The sequence below is a fragment of the Scyliorhinus canicula genome, chromosome 22 (genome assembly GCF_902713615.1).
Source record: "Scyliorhinus canicula chromosome 22, sScyCan1.1, whole genome shotgun sequence".
Lineage (NCBI taxonomy): Eukaryota > Metazoa > Chordata > Chondrichthyes > Carcharhiniformes > Scyliorhinidae > Scyliorhinus > Scyliorhinus canicula.
In genome coordinates this window covers 20,561,144-20,579,086 of record NC_052167.1, presented here as the reverse complement: position 1 = coordinate 20,579,086, position 17,943 = coordinate 20,561,144, and the positions used below count along the sequence as shown (strand labels likewise).

At 46.6% G+C, this 17,943-nt stretch overlaps 2 protein-coding genes across 3 annotated transcripts in view; one reads left to right on the top strand and one right to left on the bottom strand.

Moving 5' to 3' along the window:
- prdm8 (PR domain containing 8) overlaps nt 1–17,943 on the top strand; it is a 120,760-nt gene that overhangs the window by 81,371 nt on the left and 21,446 nt on the right. The gene's annotated exons all lie outside the window — the stretch shown is intronic.
- Nucleotides 1–17,943, bottom strand: part of LOC119956041 (anthrax toxin receptor 1-like) — a 92,065-nt gene that overhangs the window by 68,243 nt on the left and 5,879 nt on the right. For both annotated transcript variants that reach the window (XM_038782803.1, XM_038782802.1), the window contains exons 2-5: nt 1,217–1,288; nt 1,059–1,130; nt 709–790; nt 535–568 (exon numbers count right to left, since the gene is read on the bottom strand). In XM_038782803.1, the coding sequence (XP_038638731.1) occupies nt 535–568; nt 709–790; nt 1,059–1,117 (175 nt within the window). In that variant the 5' untranslated portion in view covers nt 1,118–1,130; nt 1,217–1,288. The remainder of the gene's footprint in view (nt 1–534; nt 569–708; nt 791–1,058; nt 1,131–1,216; nt 1,289–17,943) is intronic.

Below are 17,943 nucleotides of genomic sequence, written 5' to 3'. Positions count from 1 at the left end.
AACCCACGCTGTTGGGAGTCGATCCGCATTACGAAGCAGCCATCTGGCCAACTGAGATAACTGTTCCCACCAACATGCCGCAGCAACATAGTAAAAGCAAAAAAGTTGACAATGACAACAGGAGCAACTTGCATTGATGTAGCACCTTCAAAGCCTCATCACGGAGGAGTAAGGAAATAAAATAAGTGTAGAAAATAAGAGTGAAGAAGAAAATTCTAGAGTGGGTGACCAAAAGAGGTACGCAGCAAAGAACGGTCTTAAAGGAGGAGTGTGAATGGAGGTGGGCAGAGGTTTAGGGAAGAAATTGAGCCCCGGGCCGAGGGAAGGCCCAACAATGTTGCCAATTGTGAGCTGAAAGGAGGTGGGATGTGCCACAGGCTTACATCAGAGAATTGAGAGATTTAGGAGGCAGGGATGTGGCAGGAAGGTAGCTGGTGCCGTAGGAAGTTATAGGGCTAGGGAAATGCCACAGTGGGATTTAAACACAAGAATTTGGATCAAATATGGCCAACCAGAAACAAGGCTGATGCCTACCTGAATAGTTTTCATGATAAATCTGTTCAGTTGCCTGTAGCAAGTTTAAATGAAACGATAGTTAGCAAATAAAATTAATGCGAATCTTAAACAATATGGCTCGCTGACTAAATCTATGTGATTATTTAAAAAATACATAATGACAAACATCAGAATATACGCTGAATATTATACCTTTCTGAAGCCTTCGTGCATGAATGTATCCCCTCCAGGCACTTCATTCTGAAGGGTTTGAAGACCTTTTCGTATGGCTTCCCTTTAATTGAAATACAATTACTTAATTTCAAACAATAGTCAGCGATCACTGAGTATATTTAACATTTGCCCCTATTTTCTGTTACTCAGATGTACCCGCCAAAAGAGTGAGGAATTGCCAGCGGGTTATTTTTCATTTCACAAAGCCAGCAATGAAGACCCTTTTAATCAAAGGAAAAGACCTATTAAAGCAAAAACATTTGTAATCTGTATGATCGAGGCAGCTGAAGGCTCTTTTCGTGTTTTGAATGCTCCAGGACAAGACTCACCGATTTGCAGTTAATTTCATTAAGGTTGTACTTCTTGTAGAGAACACGATAAAAGACATTCGTAGCTGAGGACTGAAAAAAGTCAATTATTAGTGGAGTACTTTGAATTAATTACTACCAGGCTTGACAGCAATTATGTTAAATAAACGTGACGATACCTTAAAAATTTCTCAGCCAGTCGCTCAACAAAAGAATATATTTCAATCCAATGGTTTCGAACACTTCCTGATCTGAAAATAAATGTACAGTCAACATAATTATACTGTTAGCCTGGACGACTGACAAAGTGCTGCGCTGCCCGTCCTGTTAAATTTTGACTGAGACATAAAACCTTCTGCCTTCTCAGGTGGGGCAAAAGGTTCCATAACGCTATTTGAAAAATAATGAAAGTTCTCCGCTGTGTTTTGGCCAGCACCGTTAGAAACACATTCAAACATAAGGAATAGGAGATGGGGCTGCTTGAACCTGCGAGGTCATTCACTAACATCATGGCTGACCTCAACCCACTTTCCCACCCGATTCCCATGTCCCTTGACCTCCCCTCGAGTCTATAAATCCTTGGCTGAGGATTTATAGCCTTGAATATACTCAATGACCGAGAATTCATCGACAGCCCTCTGGGGTATAGAATTCCAAATATTCATAACTCTAAGCGAAGAAAATTCTCCACGTTAAGTCTTAAATTCACAGAATCCTTACCGTGCAGAAGGAGGCCATTCAGACCATCGTGTCTGCACTGACCCTCCAAAAGAGCACGCTACCCAGGCCCATTCCCCCACTCTCTCCCCACCAATTTATTGGATTTATTGTCACGTGTACCAAGGTACAATGAAAAGTATTGTTCTGCATACAGTCCAGACAGATCATTCCATACATGACAAGAACACAGGACAAACACAATTTTTTTTTTCCAATTAAGGGGCAATTTAGCGTGGCCAATCCACCTACCCTGCACATCTTTGGGAGGTGGGAGTGAGACCCATGCAGATACGGGAGAATGTGCAAACTCCACACGGACAGTGGCCCAGGACCGGGATCAAACCCGGGTCCTTGGTGCCGTGAGTCCGCAGTGCCAACCACTGCACCGCCGTGTTGTCTACACACAGGACGTACATAAACACACAATGTAAATACATATGCACAGGCATTGGGTGAAGGGCACAGATTGTAGTACTACTCAGTAGAGAAGATGCGTGGAGAGATCAGATCAGGCCATATGAGGGTCATTCAAGAGTCTAGTAAGCAGGATGAAGCTGTTTTTGAATGTGGTAGTGCGTGTTCTCAGATTTTTGTATCTCCTGCCGATGGAAGAAGTTGGAAGAGAGAATAACCCGGGTGGGAGGGGTCTTTGAATATGTTGGCCACTCTCCCAAGGCAGCGGGAGGTGTTGACAGTCGATGGCTGGGAGGTAGGTTCGCGTGCTGTTCACGACTCTGTAATTTCTTAATTGATCGTGGCCAATCCACCTAACCTGCACATCTTTGGACTTGGGGAGGAAACCGGAGCACCCGGAGAAACCCACGCACACATGGGGAGAATGTGCAGACACCGCACTGACAGTCGCCCAGGCTGGAATCAAACCCGGGTCCTTGGCGCTGTGAGGCAGCAGTGCAAACCACTGGATCAACCTCTTATTCTGAGATGATGCCTCCTGTCAGGTCCCCTCAGATCCATAAAACTCATTATCTCGGTGTTGTGATGGAACCTTGGGCGCGATTCTCCGCAAATGCGGAGTGTTGTAAAGGCTGCCGTGAAACTGGCCGTGTTTCACGGCAGCCTCCGCGCCCCCTCCCGGGACCCGATTCTCCCCCCCCGGTCGGGGCTAGCAGCGCGGCCCCGCGAAGCACGGCATCGCAGGCTTAGCGACCGTCGCTAAGCCCGCGCGCCAAGGGTCACGGCAGCTGACGCGCACAATGACGTCAGCCGCGCATGCGCGGATTGGACGGCTCTAACCCTCGCATGCGCAGATGACGTCATCACGCATATGCGTCAAACCCGCGCATGCGCGGGCCGTCATGCCCCTCAGCCTCCCCACGGACTGATCCTGCGGGGCGGCGGAGGAACAAAGAGTGCGCGTGTTCCGGACCCGCTGCCCGCGATCGATGCCCACCGATCGCGGGCCCATACCACCCTTGGCACGGCCGTGTCAATTGGTGCCATGGTTGTTGGGAACGGCACTTTGCGGCCGTTAAGGCCTGGGAACTCGGCCCATCGGCTAGGGGAGAATCGCTGTTCGCTGTAAAAAAACGGCGAGCAGCGATTCGTGTCGTGGGGCGGCCGTGGGGGGGGGGGGGGGGAGAAGAGAATAGCGGGAGGTCGGGAAAAATGTCGGGAAGGCCCTCCCGCTATTCTCCGACCCGTCGTGAGCAGCGGAGAATCGCACCCCTAACTTTTCACAAATTGGCTGCCATGTTTAATCTAATTACAAAGTGTCTACATTTCACAAGTATTTAATGGATTGTAAAGTATTCTGGGAAGTCCTGAGTTCATGAAAAATAATTTTTAAATACCAGATCTTTTGTATTGCAATGCATGCAGTGGGAAAAAAAATCTACATAACTCTTAAAATTATATATATTGTAGCCCAGAAAATAGATTGACGAGTGCATTACAGAACATACCATCCAACAAGTATATCTAATCTAACTTTGCATAAACCTGTTCAAATATTACTCTAATGGAAACACAATCTGTGCATTGCTATTTTGCAGATCATTAAATATTTATGCTGTGCAATGATATACTGCCAGCAATTCCTCATAATTGATTGCAAAGTAGCTCTTCGGCCTCCTTCTGCACTGTATGTTCTATGTTAATAAACTTGTAGTAATTACATCACAGAGCCACATCATGTGGTGTGAACATCATCATAGATTGATATTGAACGCTCTTTTAGCGAAAAAAGTTTGAAAGTTGCTGTTAACAGAAAATAACTAATTATTAATAGAAGCGCCCCACAAAATAAGAAAAAACTTTTGTACATAGTTGGGACTGTTTTCCTTGCAATGAAATGAAATGAAAATCGCTTATTGTCACAAGTAGGCTTCAAATGAAGTTACTGTGAAAAGTCCCTAGTCGCCACATTCCGGCGCCTGTTCGGGGAGGCTGGTCCGGGAATTGAACTTGCGCTGCTGGGCCTGCCCTGGTCTGCTTTAAAGTCAGCTATTTAGCCCTGTGCTAAACCAGCCCCTGTGCTCCCCCCCCCCCCCCCCCCCCCCCCCACCCAGCTCCACGCTCGATGCAGAAAAGGCTGTTAATACATTTGATAAAGTTATTCAAGATCATGAGGGGTCTGGACAGAGTAGATAGGGAGAAGCTATCCGCACGCGTGAAAGAATCTGAGGGCTTTGATTTAAAATAATAAAAACAAAGAAGTGACGAAAGAGGAAAAAGTGGCTTGACGGAAAGCTTCTTGACGCGCGAGCGGTTAAAGTCTGGAATGCACGGTCTGCGAGTGCAGTGGGGGCAGATACAATTGAAACAGTCGTAAAAGGAATTTGGCTGTCATCGGAAAGGAAATAAGTGCGGGAATTTGGGAAGAAAGCGGGCGGGACAATGGCACGAAGTGAAATCCCCATTCAGACAGTCAGTGCAGATACGAGGGTCCAACTGGACTTTTTCTGAGTTGTAACAATTCTGTGATGTGCAGCTTAGGGAGACCCAGGGGTCACTTCATGACAGAAGTCTCATCAAAAATGATGAAAGAAATGAAAATTGCCTATTGTCACAAGTAGGCTTCAATGAAGTTACTGTGAAAAGCCACATTCCGGCGCCTGTTCGGGGAGGCTGGTACAGGAATTGAACCATGCTGCTGGCCTGCCTTGGTCTGCTTTCAAACCCAGCGATTTAGCCCTGTGCTAAACCAGCCCCTTAAAATAATTTGCCTACACTGATTATAGGGATAATTGCTTTAAGATCATTCCTCCGTGAACATTATTTAAATAATGCCAGTTAACCACCTGTGACATTGCACAGAAAGAAAATGTTACTCTGCTCCCGTAGTTGGCCTGCATTCCTCCCCCACAAACTCTTTCCGTGTCTCTCTCTCTCTTGCTTTTCTGCTTCGGTTCCATTCTATTTTTTCCTCTCTGATGCTCTATTTGTCACTGGCCGAAGATTTCCGTCCTCGCTCGTGGCTGGGTTTTTCCGGTGAAAGTGTACGGAGGTTTTGGCTGGAACGCCAGATTTTCCGAACTCGCTCGCAACGGGTCCCGCCATGGAAGGAACCGGAGAATCCCGCCCATTGGCTATTTTCCTCAATCTTGGTTTCTGTCCTTTTCCTGCGTGGGTCAGTCTTTTCCATATTCCTTTCCATCTCTCTATTGCTTTGGACATGTGAAATTTAAAAATCATAGATTTCATAGAATTTACAGTGCAGGCTATTCGGCCCATCGAATCTACACCGGCTCTTGGAAAGAGCACCCTACCCAAACCCACACCTTCACCCTATCCCCATAATCCAGTAACCCCTCCCAACACTAAGGGCAATTTTGGACACTAAGGGCAATTTAGCATGACCAATCCACCTAACCTGCACATCTTTGGACTGTGGGAGGAACCCAGAGGAAACCCACGCACACACGTGCAGACTCCACACAGACAGTGATCCAGCCGGGAATCGAACCTGGGACCCTGGAGCTGTGAAGCAATTGTGCTGACCACTATGCTACCGTGCTGCCCGAAAGAAAATGTTTCCGGATTTCCGGAGTTTGGCTTCTACAGTCCTCCGCTCTACCATCTGAGCTATCAAAGGCGCTAATTTGCAAATTTGGAATTGAAAGCTAGTCTCAGTCATGGTGGCCGTGAAACTATCATCGATTGTTGTAAAAACCCATCTGGTTCACTAATGGGAGATAGATATAGGACAGATGTCAGAGGTAGGTTCTTTACTCAGAGAGTAGTAAGGGCGTGGAATGCCCTGCCTGCAACAGTAGTGGACTCGCCAACACTAAACGCATTCAAATGGTCATTGTATAGGCATATGGATGATAAGGGAATAGTATAGAGGGACTTTAGAGGGGTTTCACAGGACGGCGCAACATCATGGGCCGAAGGGCCTGTACTGCGCTGTTATGTTCTATGTTCTAATGTCCTTTAGGGAAGGAAATCTGCCGTCCTTACCTGGTCTGGCCTACATGTGACTCCAGACCCATAGCAATGTGGTTGACTCTTTACTGCTCCCTGCAATGGCTGAGTAATCAGTTCAAGGGCAATGAGTGATGGTCAACAAACGCTGACATTCCCCACATTGACTCAGCTGATAGCCCTCTTGCTACAATGTCAGCATGCTTCAGCTCCGGCTTGACCAATGTGAGGTCCGAGGGCCGAATGTGACCCCCGATGCCGCTCCATGTGGCTCCTGAGTCAGTTTTCAAAATGCCACGCAAACAGGCACGTTTGGATGGAGAATACGCATGAAGCTGCTCTTCCAATCACAGGTCGTTTCTTTCTCATGTTTGCTGTTTATAGCCTCACTAGAAACAAACTGTGATTGGAGGAACAGCAGACGGCAGTGGCAGCGAGTTTGGGCTTGGGGAACTGTGCACCAGGGAGCCGAGGATCAGGACCGACAGAGCCAAGGGCTGAGGACTCAAGGAACAGGGCCTAGGGGTTTGAGAAACAGGCTCCTGAGAGCCAAGGGCTGGCGAACCAAGGAACGGGGCCAGAGAGGCATGGGGCAGGGGCAGGGAGGTGAGGGGCAGGGAGCCGAGGGCTAGCAGGCCAAGAAATGGAAAGTCAAGGACCAGGGCCTGGAAGCCAAGGAAGAAGGTCAGGGAGCCATGGAGCAGGGGCGGGGTTCCGAAGACTGGGAGCAAGACCCAGGGACAGGAGGTGTCGGGACGCGTGGAGGTCTAAAGCACACAGGAGGGCAGTCTGGGCTAACGAGAGCTCAGCCCGGGCCTCTGGAGTGGGACCCAGGCATTCTGGAGCTGAGCATGAGGCATCTGGTGGAGCTCACTGGCATCTGGGTGAGTGAGTGTGAGGGGTAAGGGGAGAGGGAGAAAGAGAGAGTGTGAGGGGCAGAGGGAGAGAGTGTGTGAGGGGCAGAGGGAGAGAGCGTACGAGTGGCAGAGGGTGAGAGTGTGTGAGGGGGAGAGGGAGAGAGTGTGTGAGGGGGAGAGGGAGAGGTGTGAGGGGCAGAGGGAGAGGTGAGGGGCAGAGGGAGAGAGTCTGTGAGGGGGAGAGGGAGAGAGTGTGTAAGGGGCAGAGGGAGAGTGTGTGAGGGGCAGAGGGAGAGAGTGTGTGAGGGGCAGAGGGAGAGAGTGTGCGAGTGGCAGAGGGAGAGAGTGTGTGAGGGGCAGAGGGAGAGGTGTGCAGGGAAATCACCCATCAAAAATGAGGAGCATGGTTTTCTAATAAGCCTGCAATACTCAACAAGAAAAATGCAAATTAAATTATTTTTTCACCACATATCAGTGGCCTTGTAGGTATATGTTATACTAAATGAATCAGTGCATTTTCTAATTATAGCAGCCTACGCTACAGGAAATCTGCTGTTATACATTAAAGTCCCCGTTTTGTGAAGCCAGTACTGTGGGTATAGGTTTTTAAAAATTGGTTGCTTTAAATAAATAGATTTCTGATCATTGCACGTTTCAGTAAAAAGCCTCCAGGAAACTTGTGGGTAAGGTTAGTGTAATGAACTGTTTGTCACTGGCCACAAACCAAGCCGTTATTGTATCTACTTCCACCACTCTTTCAGGAAGCGCATTTCAGATCTTAACAACTCACTGCTCATTTTTTATACCTCATGTCACCTCAGGTTCCCATAAATCTGTGTCCTCTGGTTATAATACTAACAATCTTTATTACTATCACAAGTAGGCTTTCATTAACACTGCAATTAAGTTACTGTGAAAATCCCCTAGTCGCCACACTCCGGCGCCTGTTCGGGTACACAGAGGGAGAATTCAGAATGTCCAAATCACCTAACAAGCACGTCTTTCAGAACTTGTGGGAGGAAACCGGAGCACCCGGAGGAAACCCACGCAGACACGGGGTGAACGTGCAGACTTCGCACAGACAGTGACCCAGGCTGGGAATCGAACCTGGGACCCTGGTGCTGTGAAGCAACAGTGCTAACCGCTGGTTGCCATCCTTTCTGCCACTTGAAACTGTTTCTCCTTTTTCAGAACCTTTCAAGATCTTGAACACTTCTATCGATCTCCACTTACTTGTCTCTGCTACAAAAAGAGAACACCCCAACTATACTAGAACATAGAACAGTACAGCACAGAACAGGCCCTTCGGCCCTCGATGTTGTACCGAGCAATGATCACCCTACTCAAACCCACGTATCCACCCTATACCCGTAACCCAACAACCCCCCCCCCAAAACCTTACTTTTTAGGACACTACGGGCAATTTAGCATGGCCAATCCACCTAACCCGCACATCTTTGGACTGTGGGAGGAAACCGGAGCACCCGGAGGAAACCCATGCACACACGGGGAGGACGTGCAGACTCCACACAGACAGTAACCCAGCCGGGAATCGAACCTGGGACCCTGGTGCTGTGAAGCAACAGTGCTAACCGCTGGTTGCCATCCTTTCTGCCACTTGAAACTGTTTCTCCTTTTTCAGAACCTTTCAAGATCTTGAACACTTCTATCGATCTCCACTTACTTGTCTCTGCTACAAAAAGAGAACACCCCAACTATACTAGAACATAGAACAGTACAGCACAGAACAGGCCCTTCGGCCCTCGATGTTGTACCGAGCAATGATCACCCTACTCAAACCCACGTATCCACCCTATACCCGTAACCCAACAACCCCCCCCCCCAAAACCTTACTTTTTAGGACACTACGGGCAATTTAGCATGGCCAATCCACCTAACCCGCACATCTTTGGACTGTGGGAGGAAACCGGAGCACCCGGAGGAAACCCACGCACACACGGGGAGGACGTGCAGACTCCACACAGACAGTAACCCAGCCGGGAATCGAACCTGAGACCCTGGAGCTGTGAAGCATTTATGCTAACCACCATGCTACCGTGCTGCCCTACCGTGAGCCGTAGTCTCACTTCATGTCACTGTGAGACTTGCACCTTTGGTACCATTCCAGTTATTTTTTAATTTAGTGCATCCACTTTTTTCTTTCAATTAAGGGGCAATTTAGCATGCCAATCCACTTACCCTGCACATCTTTTTACGTTGTGGAGGTGGAATACACGCGGACGTTGGGGGTGGGTGTGTGGGCTCCGTGCGGGTGGTGGTCACAGGGAGAGGTGAGGTCACAGAGGGTTTTGAAATTAAGAGAAATTTAAAACAGAGTTGCTGTCAGTCTAGGAAACATTGGAGGTTAGCAGGCACAGTTGCGATAGATGAATGAGACTGGGAATGAGTTTAGATGCAGGCGGCAGAGATATGGATGAGCACAAGTTCACGCAGGGAGGTAGATAGGAGATTGGCAGTAGAGCATTGGAGCAGTCAAGTTTGGAGGTAACAAACGCACGAATCAGAGTTTCAGCAGCAGATGAACTGACGCAAGGTAAGAGTCGGGCAATAGTACCGAGATGGATATCGGTAGCGTTGGAGCTGATAGTGGAAAATCAATTTTGTGCCAAACAAACACAGATTGCAAACGGTCTGGCTCAACTTCAAAGAGTTGGACTGGTAGCTACGGAGTGGACCTATTGGTCGGGACTAAAGGCAATGGTTTCGGTATTTCCAATATTTAATTGGAAGAAATTTCTTCTCATAGAATATTGGCTGTTGAACAAGCTGAGATAGATACCCGGGGATTCAAGAGGAAATGGTTGAGGAGTGGGAAGAGAATTCATTGCGGATGATTCTCTGGCTACGATTAAATAGAGAGGAATAGAGCCAAGCAGGGGAATTCCACCCAGCTGGACACTGGAGGCGTGGAGTCGGTGGGGAAGTTGTGTGACAAACCGTCGAGTCTGCAGACTGTTTGAGAAGGATGAGGAAGGGTCGATTACCACAGTCACAAAGTAAGTTATTTGTGACTTTGTGGTAGTTTCAGGACTGCGACAGGGCCAGAATCCTGATCGGGGGAAACTGCAACATCGAATTCCAAAAAGCGGGCACGGATTTGAAAGGCGCTGGATTTCCAATGACTTTGTAGAAGGAAGGAAGGTTGGAGATGGAAGCAATCGCATCTTCCATATAATGGGTTTACTATCATAAAGCTTATTAGCAATACTTCACAGCAGGGTGAATGAGTAAAATTTGACACCCGAGCTACATAGGGAGGTATTGAAATGAAAGTCGCCTTAGTTCTCGGGGACCGTGGGCTGCTCTCCCCTTTTGTTGGGGGGGGGGGGGGGGGGGGGGGGGGGGTTTGAGCCTGCGCTTTTGGCGGCCAGAGAGACACTAGAACAGGTGACAAAAAGCTTGTTCAAAGAGATACGTTTCAGTGAGCAACTTTAGGGAGCTGAGAGACGTAAAGAGGCAGGGAGACTTAGGGAAGAAATTCTACTGCTGAAGCAGCTGAAGGCACAGCCACCGATGGTGGAACAATAAAAATCAGGGTTTGCCCGACTAGATTGGGAGGAGTGTAAATTTATAATTGAATTAGAACATAACAGCGCAGTACAGGCCCTTCGGCCCTCGATGTTGCGCCACTCTAAAGCCCATCTCCACTATTCCCTTATCATCCATATGTCTATCCAATGACCATTTCAATGCCCTTAGTGTTGGCGAGTCCACTACTGTTGCAGGCAGGGCATTCCACGCCCTCACTACTCTCTGAGTAAAGAACCTACCTCTGACATCTGTCCTATATCTATCTCCCCTCAATTTAAAGCTATGTCCCCTCGTGCTAGACATCACCATCCGAGGAAAAAGGCTCTCACTGTCCACCCTATCTAATCCTCTGATCATCTTGTATGCCTCAATTAAGTCACCTCTTAACCTTCTTCTGTCTAACGAAAACAGCCTCAAGTCCTTCAGCCTTTCCTCATAAGATCTTCCCTCCATACCAGGCAACATCCTGGTAAATCTCCTCTGCACCCGTTCCAATGCTTCCACATCCTTCCTATAATGCGGCTGTAGGCTTGGAGGAGGTCACAGAGATAGGGAAGAGTGAGGCCTTGCAGAGATTTATATCCAAGGTTGACAATTTTAAAATGAAGATGTTACCAGACCGGGATAAGGTAGGCCGGTAAGCATAGGTGATGGTGAACAGGACTTGATGCGAATCAGTAAATGGGCAGGTTTTATAGAAGTAAGTTACAATTTGCTTGCTCTGTTTGTCTGTGTTCTGTAGGTAACAGGCAGCTTTGAGTTATGGACTGTAATGTCAAATGAAAAAGACTCTCCCCCCCCCCCCCCCCCAAGTATTATTCTGTTGGGGTAGAGGTCAGCGACTCCATCCTGTGCCTTGTTGTGGCTGGGAGATCTAATGGGAGTTTTTACATCTTGAGAAGATGAAATTTGCCCTAAGGTGGGCAAATGAGGGGTTCCATAAGTGATAGGGTTTGCTTAATTTGCACTTCGGGAAGCGAGCTACAGTCAACTGTGTGTGTGTATATGGGGAAGGGGGGGGGGGGGGGGGGGGTTGGGGGTTGGTGCAGGGTTTATTGTATTTAGGGGTGTACTGTTTTTTGACTTGTTTTGTAAAATGTTAAATATTTGAATTAAAATACTTTTCTACTCACATGACAGTGGCCCGGATGAGCAGATTCTTTGGGGTGGAGGACAGGTGCGCAAAATATGCGGGAGGATCAGCAAATCATGTCCACATGTTCTGGACATGTCCAAAGCTTAGGGGATTTTGGCAAGGGTTTGCGGACGTCATGTCCACGGTGTTAAAAACAAGGGTGGCCGAGTCCAGAGGTGCCGATTTTCAGAGTGTCAGAAGACCTGGGAATCCAGGAGGAGAAAGAGGCAGACGTTCTGGCCTTTGCTTCCCTGGTAGCCCGGAGATGGATACTATTAGCTTGGAGGGACTCAAAGCCCCCGAAGTCGGAGACCTGGCTATCGGACATGGCTAGCTTTCTCTGTTTGGAGAAAATCAAGTTCGCCTTGAGAGGGTCACTGTTAGGGTTCACCCGGAGGTGGCAACCGTTCATCGACTTCTTCGTGGAAAATTAATCGTCAGTGGACGGGGGGGGTAGTTTAGATTAGAGTAGGGGATCAATAAGGGTGGGACCTGTACGAGAGGTAAATGGCTTTTGCACTATGTTTATAGTTTCATGTATATTGTTTATTTTGTTGTTGTCACTATACCAAAAATACCTCAATAAAATTCAGAGAATTAGATTCATAGAATGTTATTTAAAAAAAATACTTTTCCAAAAAAAAAATTGGGTGCGAGCTTTCAAGTGCTTGAAAAATGAAAATCGCTTATTGTCACGAGTAGGCTTCAATGAAGTTACTGTGAAAAGCCCCTAGTCGCCACATTCCAGTGCCTGTCCGGGGAGGCTATTACGGGAATCGAACCATGCTGCTGGCCTGCTTGGTCTGCTTTAAAAGCCAGCGATTTACCCCAGTGAGCTAAACCAGCCCCTTGAAGGACACTGCTCAAATTTTATTGCCTCAAAATGATATATTCAGAAATAAATAACAAATAATAACCGTAAAGAAAAGGTATGGAATGTGCCAATGAACACATTATGACCAGGAATAAAAGCTTAACAATTTCAAAATCTTCTGATCAAATAGCAAGAGCAGCTACTACCAAAAGCAAGGAGTCAATATAAAGTCAATCAGATTGCTGGAAATTATGCACAGTAGCTAGAATTTGACAGGAAAGAAACAGGCTATTTGTTGTAACAAACCTATGCTGTTGCTCATACTCTACCTGAGCACCCTCCCACTTTAAATCACCTCACCCTGAACAATCCTTTGGACTGCTATTCGGCTGTCCACAAAGTTAATGACTCCCAAACTCCATTGGTTGAAGAGCCTCTTCTCAAATGGTTTAGCAGTCACAGCGCCCACCCCCCCCCCCCCCCCCCCCGCCCCATACATTCTAACACCGCATTATATCATACTTGTAACATGAAACTGCTACATGCAGAGAGTGTTTTTACAGTGCTTTTAAGAAAACAGGTATTTAATTACAGATGTTTCCTCTTATGGGAGAATCTAGTCACTGTTTAAAAATAAGGGGGTGTTCAGTTAAGAAGAAGCTGAGGAGAATTTATTTCTCTTAAGAGAGCCACGGGTCTCTGGCAGTCTTCCTCAAAACCCAGTGGAAGCAGAACCTTTGAATTTTCTAAGGCAGAGCTGGATTGATTCTTGATTAACAAGGGGGTGAAAGGTTATCGGGAGGGAGGCAGGAATGTGAGGTTGCGGTTAGAATCAGATCGGCCACAATCTTATTGACTGGCAGAGCTATCCTCCTATAGGGCTGCTTTAGCTCGGTGGGCTTGACAGCTGGTTTGTGAGGCAAAACAAGGCCAGCAGCGCAGGTTCAATTCCCGTACCAGCTTACCCGAACAGGCGCCGGAATGTGGCGACTAGGGGCTTTTCACAGTAACTTCATACTTGTGGCAATAAAAGGTTATTATCGGGCAGCACGGTGGCGCAGTGGGTTAGCCCTGCTGCCTCATGGCGCCGAGGTCCCAGGTTCGATCCCGGCTCTGGGTCACTGTCCATGTGGAGTTTGCACATTATCTCTGTGTTTGCGTGGGTTTCACCCCCACAACCCAAAGATGTGCGGGGTAGATGAATTGGTCACACTAAAATTGCACCTTAATTGGAAAAAAATAAATTGGGTACTATAAATTTAAAAAAGAAATAAGATTATTATCCTGATTATTATCAGAAGGAGAAAGAAAGAGAAAAAGACAGGGACCGCAATTCACCCAAACAACAAGGGTGATTTCGGGCGGGGGTTTTCCCACCGGCCTTAGGGTGACATCCAGACCTAGATTCACCGACACTTAAGTCGTTTCTTTCGGGCCTTGGGGAGCTTCTCCCTGGTCTAGCCCACACTGTAGACCAGTCCTAATCGCCGCCCGGTTGAGGCAACTCCTGAGAGCCACTTTAATTTATGTGCATGTCATACAGCAACTTCAGGGTTGGTCCTGATTAGTATTAAAGGTTACCAAAGGCAAAACCTTGTTGGTTATTTCTTCATTTGGGGGTCATTCAGTGCGTGGGTTGCTGGGTTTACGGTTCCCCCACAGGGATTGGATCAGAAGCTAACATCTTGGACAGCAACTTCAATATTTTCACATCCAAACGCATGTTTATTTTCCCCTGAAGTTGCTGTATGATATGCACGTAAAGTGTGCACTGTTTGCTTACTATCATTTTGAAAAGTAAAATTCTAGTCCAATATGAACACAGCATTTCATTTTCAGCAGTGAAAAATCTCCAATATCAAGGTTTATTCTTGGATACAATCAGGGAACTGTACTAAAAACATTGGAAGGTTAATACTACTCTTGGCACAGGTGGATCGACAAGTCATCAATAGTTGTAAATGCAATCTCTTATCAGTTAGTTTCCCCTGTTTATCTTACAGGTTCATGCAAGGACTCAAGTAACAATATTTGGTAAACTTTATTCTCAAACCAGGAAAATAATAACTCCTGTAGTAAAAAGGCATTAGAAATGTAGAATTGCAATCATGCATTGAGTAGCAAATGAAATGTGTAGGCTGAAGGTGTTATGAACTAGCATTTTCTGGTCTACATGGACAGCACTTTAGGGAAAATCCTGAAGGCTCAAATATAGTTCCCCAGCCGCAATTCGCTCCTTCGTTCAACTGGCCATGCAACATATGTAAATATAGACAATGAGTATGATAATTGACCATAAGGAACCATTGCGAACAAATCTGACTTTCTCCTCGCCTTACATTCAGACAATATGTGGACCAGTCTCCACAGGCTTCCCTTGCTCAGCTGTTGTTAACTTTGCAGTAATTCATCCTCTCTCACACTCAAACAGAGATGTGGAGTTTGCAATCAGAGGCAATAATAACTCTGGCTGATTTATTTTGCCCTGCTTATCCAAGGAACACGGAGGCTAATGACAGCTTCCTGATCTTGAAATGCTCTACAACAGAAGCCTGGATTTATGTTGCGCATTTAGAAGAGAAAGAGAAACCCCAAAGCATTTCTCAAAGGTGCAGGAAAAGGCTAAACACTGAGGCAAAGAAGGGAACGTTATGATATTGCTCAAGAGGGCAGCACGGTGGCCTAGTGGTTAGCACAACCGCCTCACGGCGCTGAGGTCCCAGGTTCGATCCCGGCTCTGGGTCACTGTCCGTGTGGAGTTTGCATATTCTCCCCGTGCCTGCGTGGGTTTCGCCCCCACAACCCAAAAATGTGCAGAGTAGGTGGATTGGCCACGCTAAATTGCCCCTTAATTGGAAAAAATAATTGGGTAATCTAAATTTATTAAAAAAAAATGATATTGCTCAAAGAGTTGAGATTTGGAGAAAATCTTAAAGAAAGGTGGAAGATTACCATGTGCGGCACACAAGCCGAAGATGAGATGATCCATTTCAATTTCTGAAGGATATTTCTAAAGTGAAGCACGGTGTACTGAAGACTGACTGGGGCTCTGCTTAGTTCTCATCTTTCCCATGTTGTATGGAGCCACATTTCACAAGGTGGAAGTCACGCACTTCCTTGAGTGAGAAACTAGCTATAATAGTCCCATCAAGATCCACTTGAATACCACTTAACAGCTCATTAAAAGCTCCATTCTTGCTTGGAGAGGGAGACAGTAAGAAGTTAAAGTCCAACTTTATTTGGATTATTTGTAAATATTTGGAATTACTAGCTTTTGGAGCGCAACTCCTTCATCAGGAGCTATGCTCTGAAATAATAGTGATTCCAAATAAACCTGGTGTGCTTACCCCAGTCCAACGCCGGCATCTCCACGTCAGGAGACGGAGAGCCAGGGGAATCAGGCATTTAGAATGGCCGTTTACAAGCAATAAAGAAGACTATACAATCCATGCCCTCCACTTCACTCTGCCAACCCAGGTCATGTTCTCACTCCTCACCAGCCCCGGTCGTGCATGAGGGCTGACCTTAAAAACAGTACATATTTTAATGAGTCCCAGCAATTTCCCTGGCCTGGAATCCATACTTCAGCGTAAAGCCAGCCAGGTGTGTCTGGTGCATCTCAACTCACTAAGCAGAGCACCCACCACAAACATCCCTGGTCCCAACTGAGTCAATGCGGAGCAGAGATTCTAGGGAAAGGGAGTCTCGATTCATCCCCTGAATCTTCTAAATGGCAGAATACAATTCAACCTCCTTTAAAGACAAGTTGGGACTGGTGTCACAATGGCTAGCACTCTGCCTCATAGCACTGGGGACCCGGGTTCGATTCCAGCCTTGGGTCCTGTGTGGAGGTTGTACATTCGCCGGGTGTCTGCATGGGTTTCGCCCGGGTGCTTCGGTTTCCTCCGATAGTCACAAGATGCCCAGATTAGGTGGATCAGCCGTGCTAAATTGTCCCTTCGTGTTCCAAAGATTACTATGATTTAGTGGCCATTACCGAAACATGGTTAAAGGATGGTCACGACTGGGAGTTAAATATCTGAGGGTATCAAACTATTCGGAAGGACAGAGTGGATGGTAAGGGAGGTGTTATAGCTCTGTTATTTAAGGATGACATCCGGGCAATAGTAAGGGATGACTTTGGTGCTATGGAGGATAAGGTTGAGTCCATCTGGGTGGAAATCAGGAATAGTAAGGCAAAAAAGTCACTGATAGGAGTAGTCTATAGGCCACCAAATAGTAACATTATGGCGCGGCAGGCAATAAACAAAGAAATAACTGATGCATGTAGAAATGGTACAGCAGTTATCATGGGGGATTTTAATCTACATGTCGATTTGTTTAACCAGGTCGGTCAAGGCAGCCTGAAGGACGGGTTTATAGAATGTATCCGCGATAGTTTCCTAGAACAGTATGTAATGGAACCTACGAGGGAATAAGCGGTCCTAGATTTGGTCCTGTGTAATGAGACAGGATTGATTAATGATCTCATAGTTAGAGATCCTCTCGGAAGGAGCGATCATAATAGGGTGGAATTTAAAATACAGATGGAGGGTGAGAAGGTAAAATCAAACACGAGTGTTTTGTGCTTACACAAAGGAGATTACAATGGGATGAGAGAAGAGTTAGCTAAGGTAGACTGGGAGCAAAGACTTTATGGTGAAACAGTTGAGGAACAGTGGAGAACCTTCCAAGCGATTTTTCACAGCGCTCAGCAAAGGTTTATGTCAACAAAAAGGAAGGATGGTAGAAAGAGGAAAAATCGACCGTGGATGTCTAAGGAAATAAGGGAGAGTATCAAATTGAAGGAAAAAGCATACAAAGTGGCAAAGATTAGTGGGAGACTAGAGGACTGGGAAATCTTTAGGGGGCCAACAGAAAGCTACTAAAAACGCTATAAAGAGTAAGATAGATTATGACAGTAAACTTGCTCAGAATATAAAAACAGATAGTAAAGGTCTCTACAAATATATAAAACAAAAAAAGAGTGGCTAAGGTAAATATTGGTCCTTTAGAGGATGAGAAGGGAGATTCAATAATGGGAGATGAGGAAATGGCTGAGGAACTGAACAGGTTTTTTGGGTCGGTCGTCACAGTGGAAGACACAAATAACATGCCAGCGACTGATAGAAATGAGGCTATGACAAGTGAGGACCTTGAGATGATTGTGATCACTAAAAAGGTAATGATGGGCAAGCTAATGAGGCTAAAGGTAGACACATCTCCTGGCCCTGGTGGCATGCATCCCAGAGTGCTAAAAGAGATGGCTAGGGAAATTGCAAATGCACTAGTGATAATTTACCAGTGAGCTTAACTTCGGTAATAGGGAAGATGCTGAAACCTATCATCAAGGAAGAAATAGCGAGGCATCTGGATGGAAATTGTCCCATTGGGCAGATGCAGCATGGGTTCATAAAGGGCACATTGTGCCCAACTAATTTA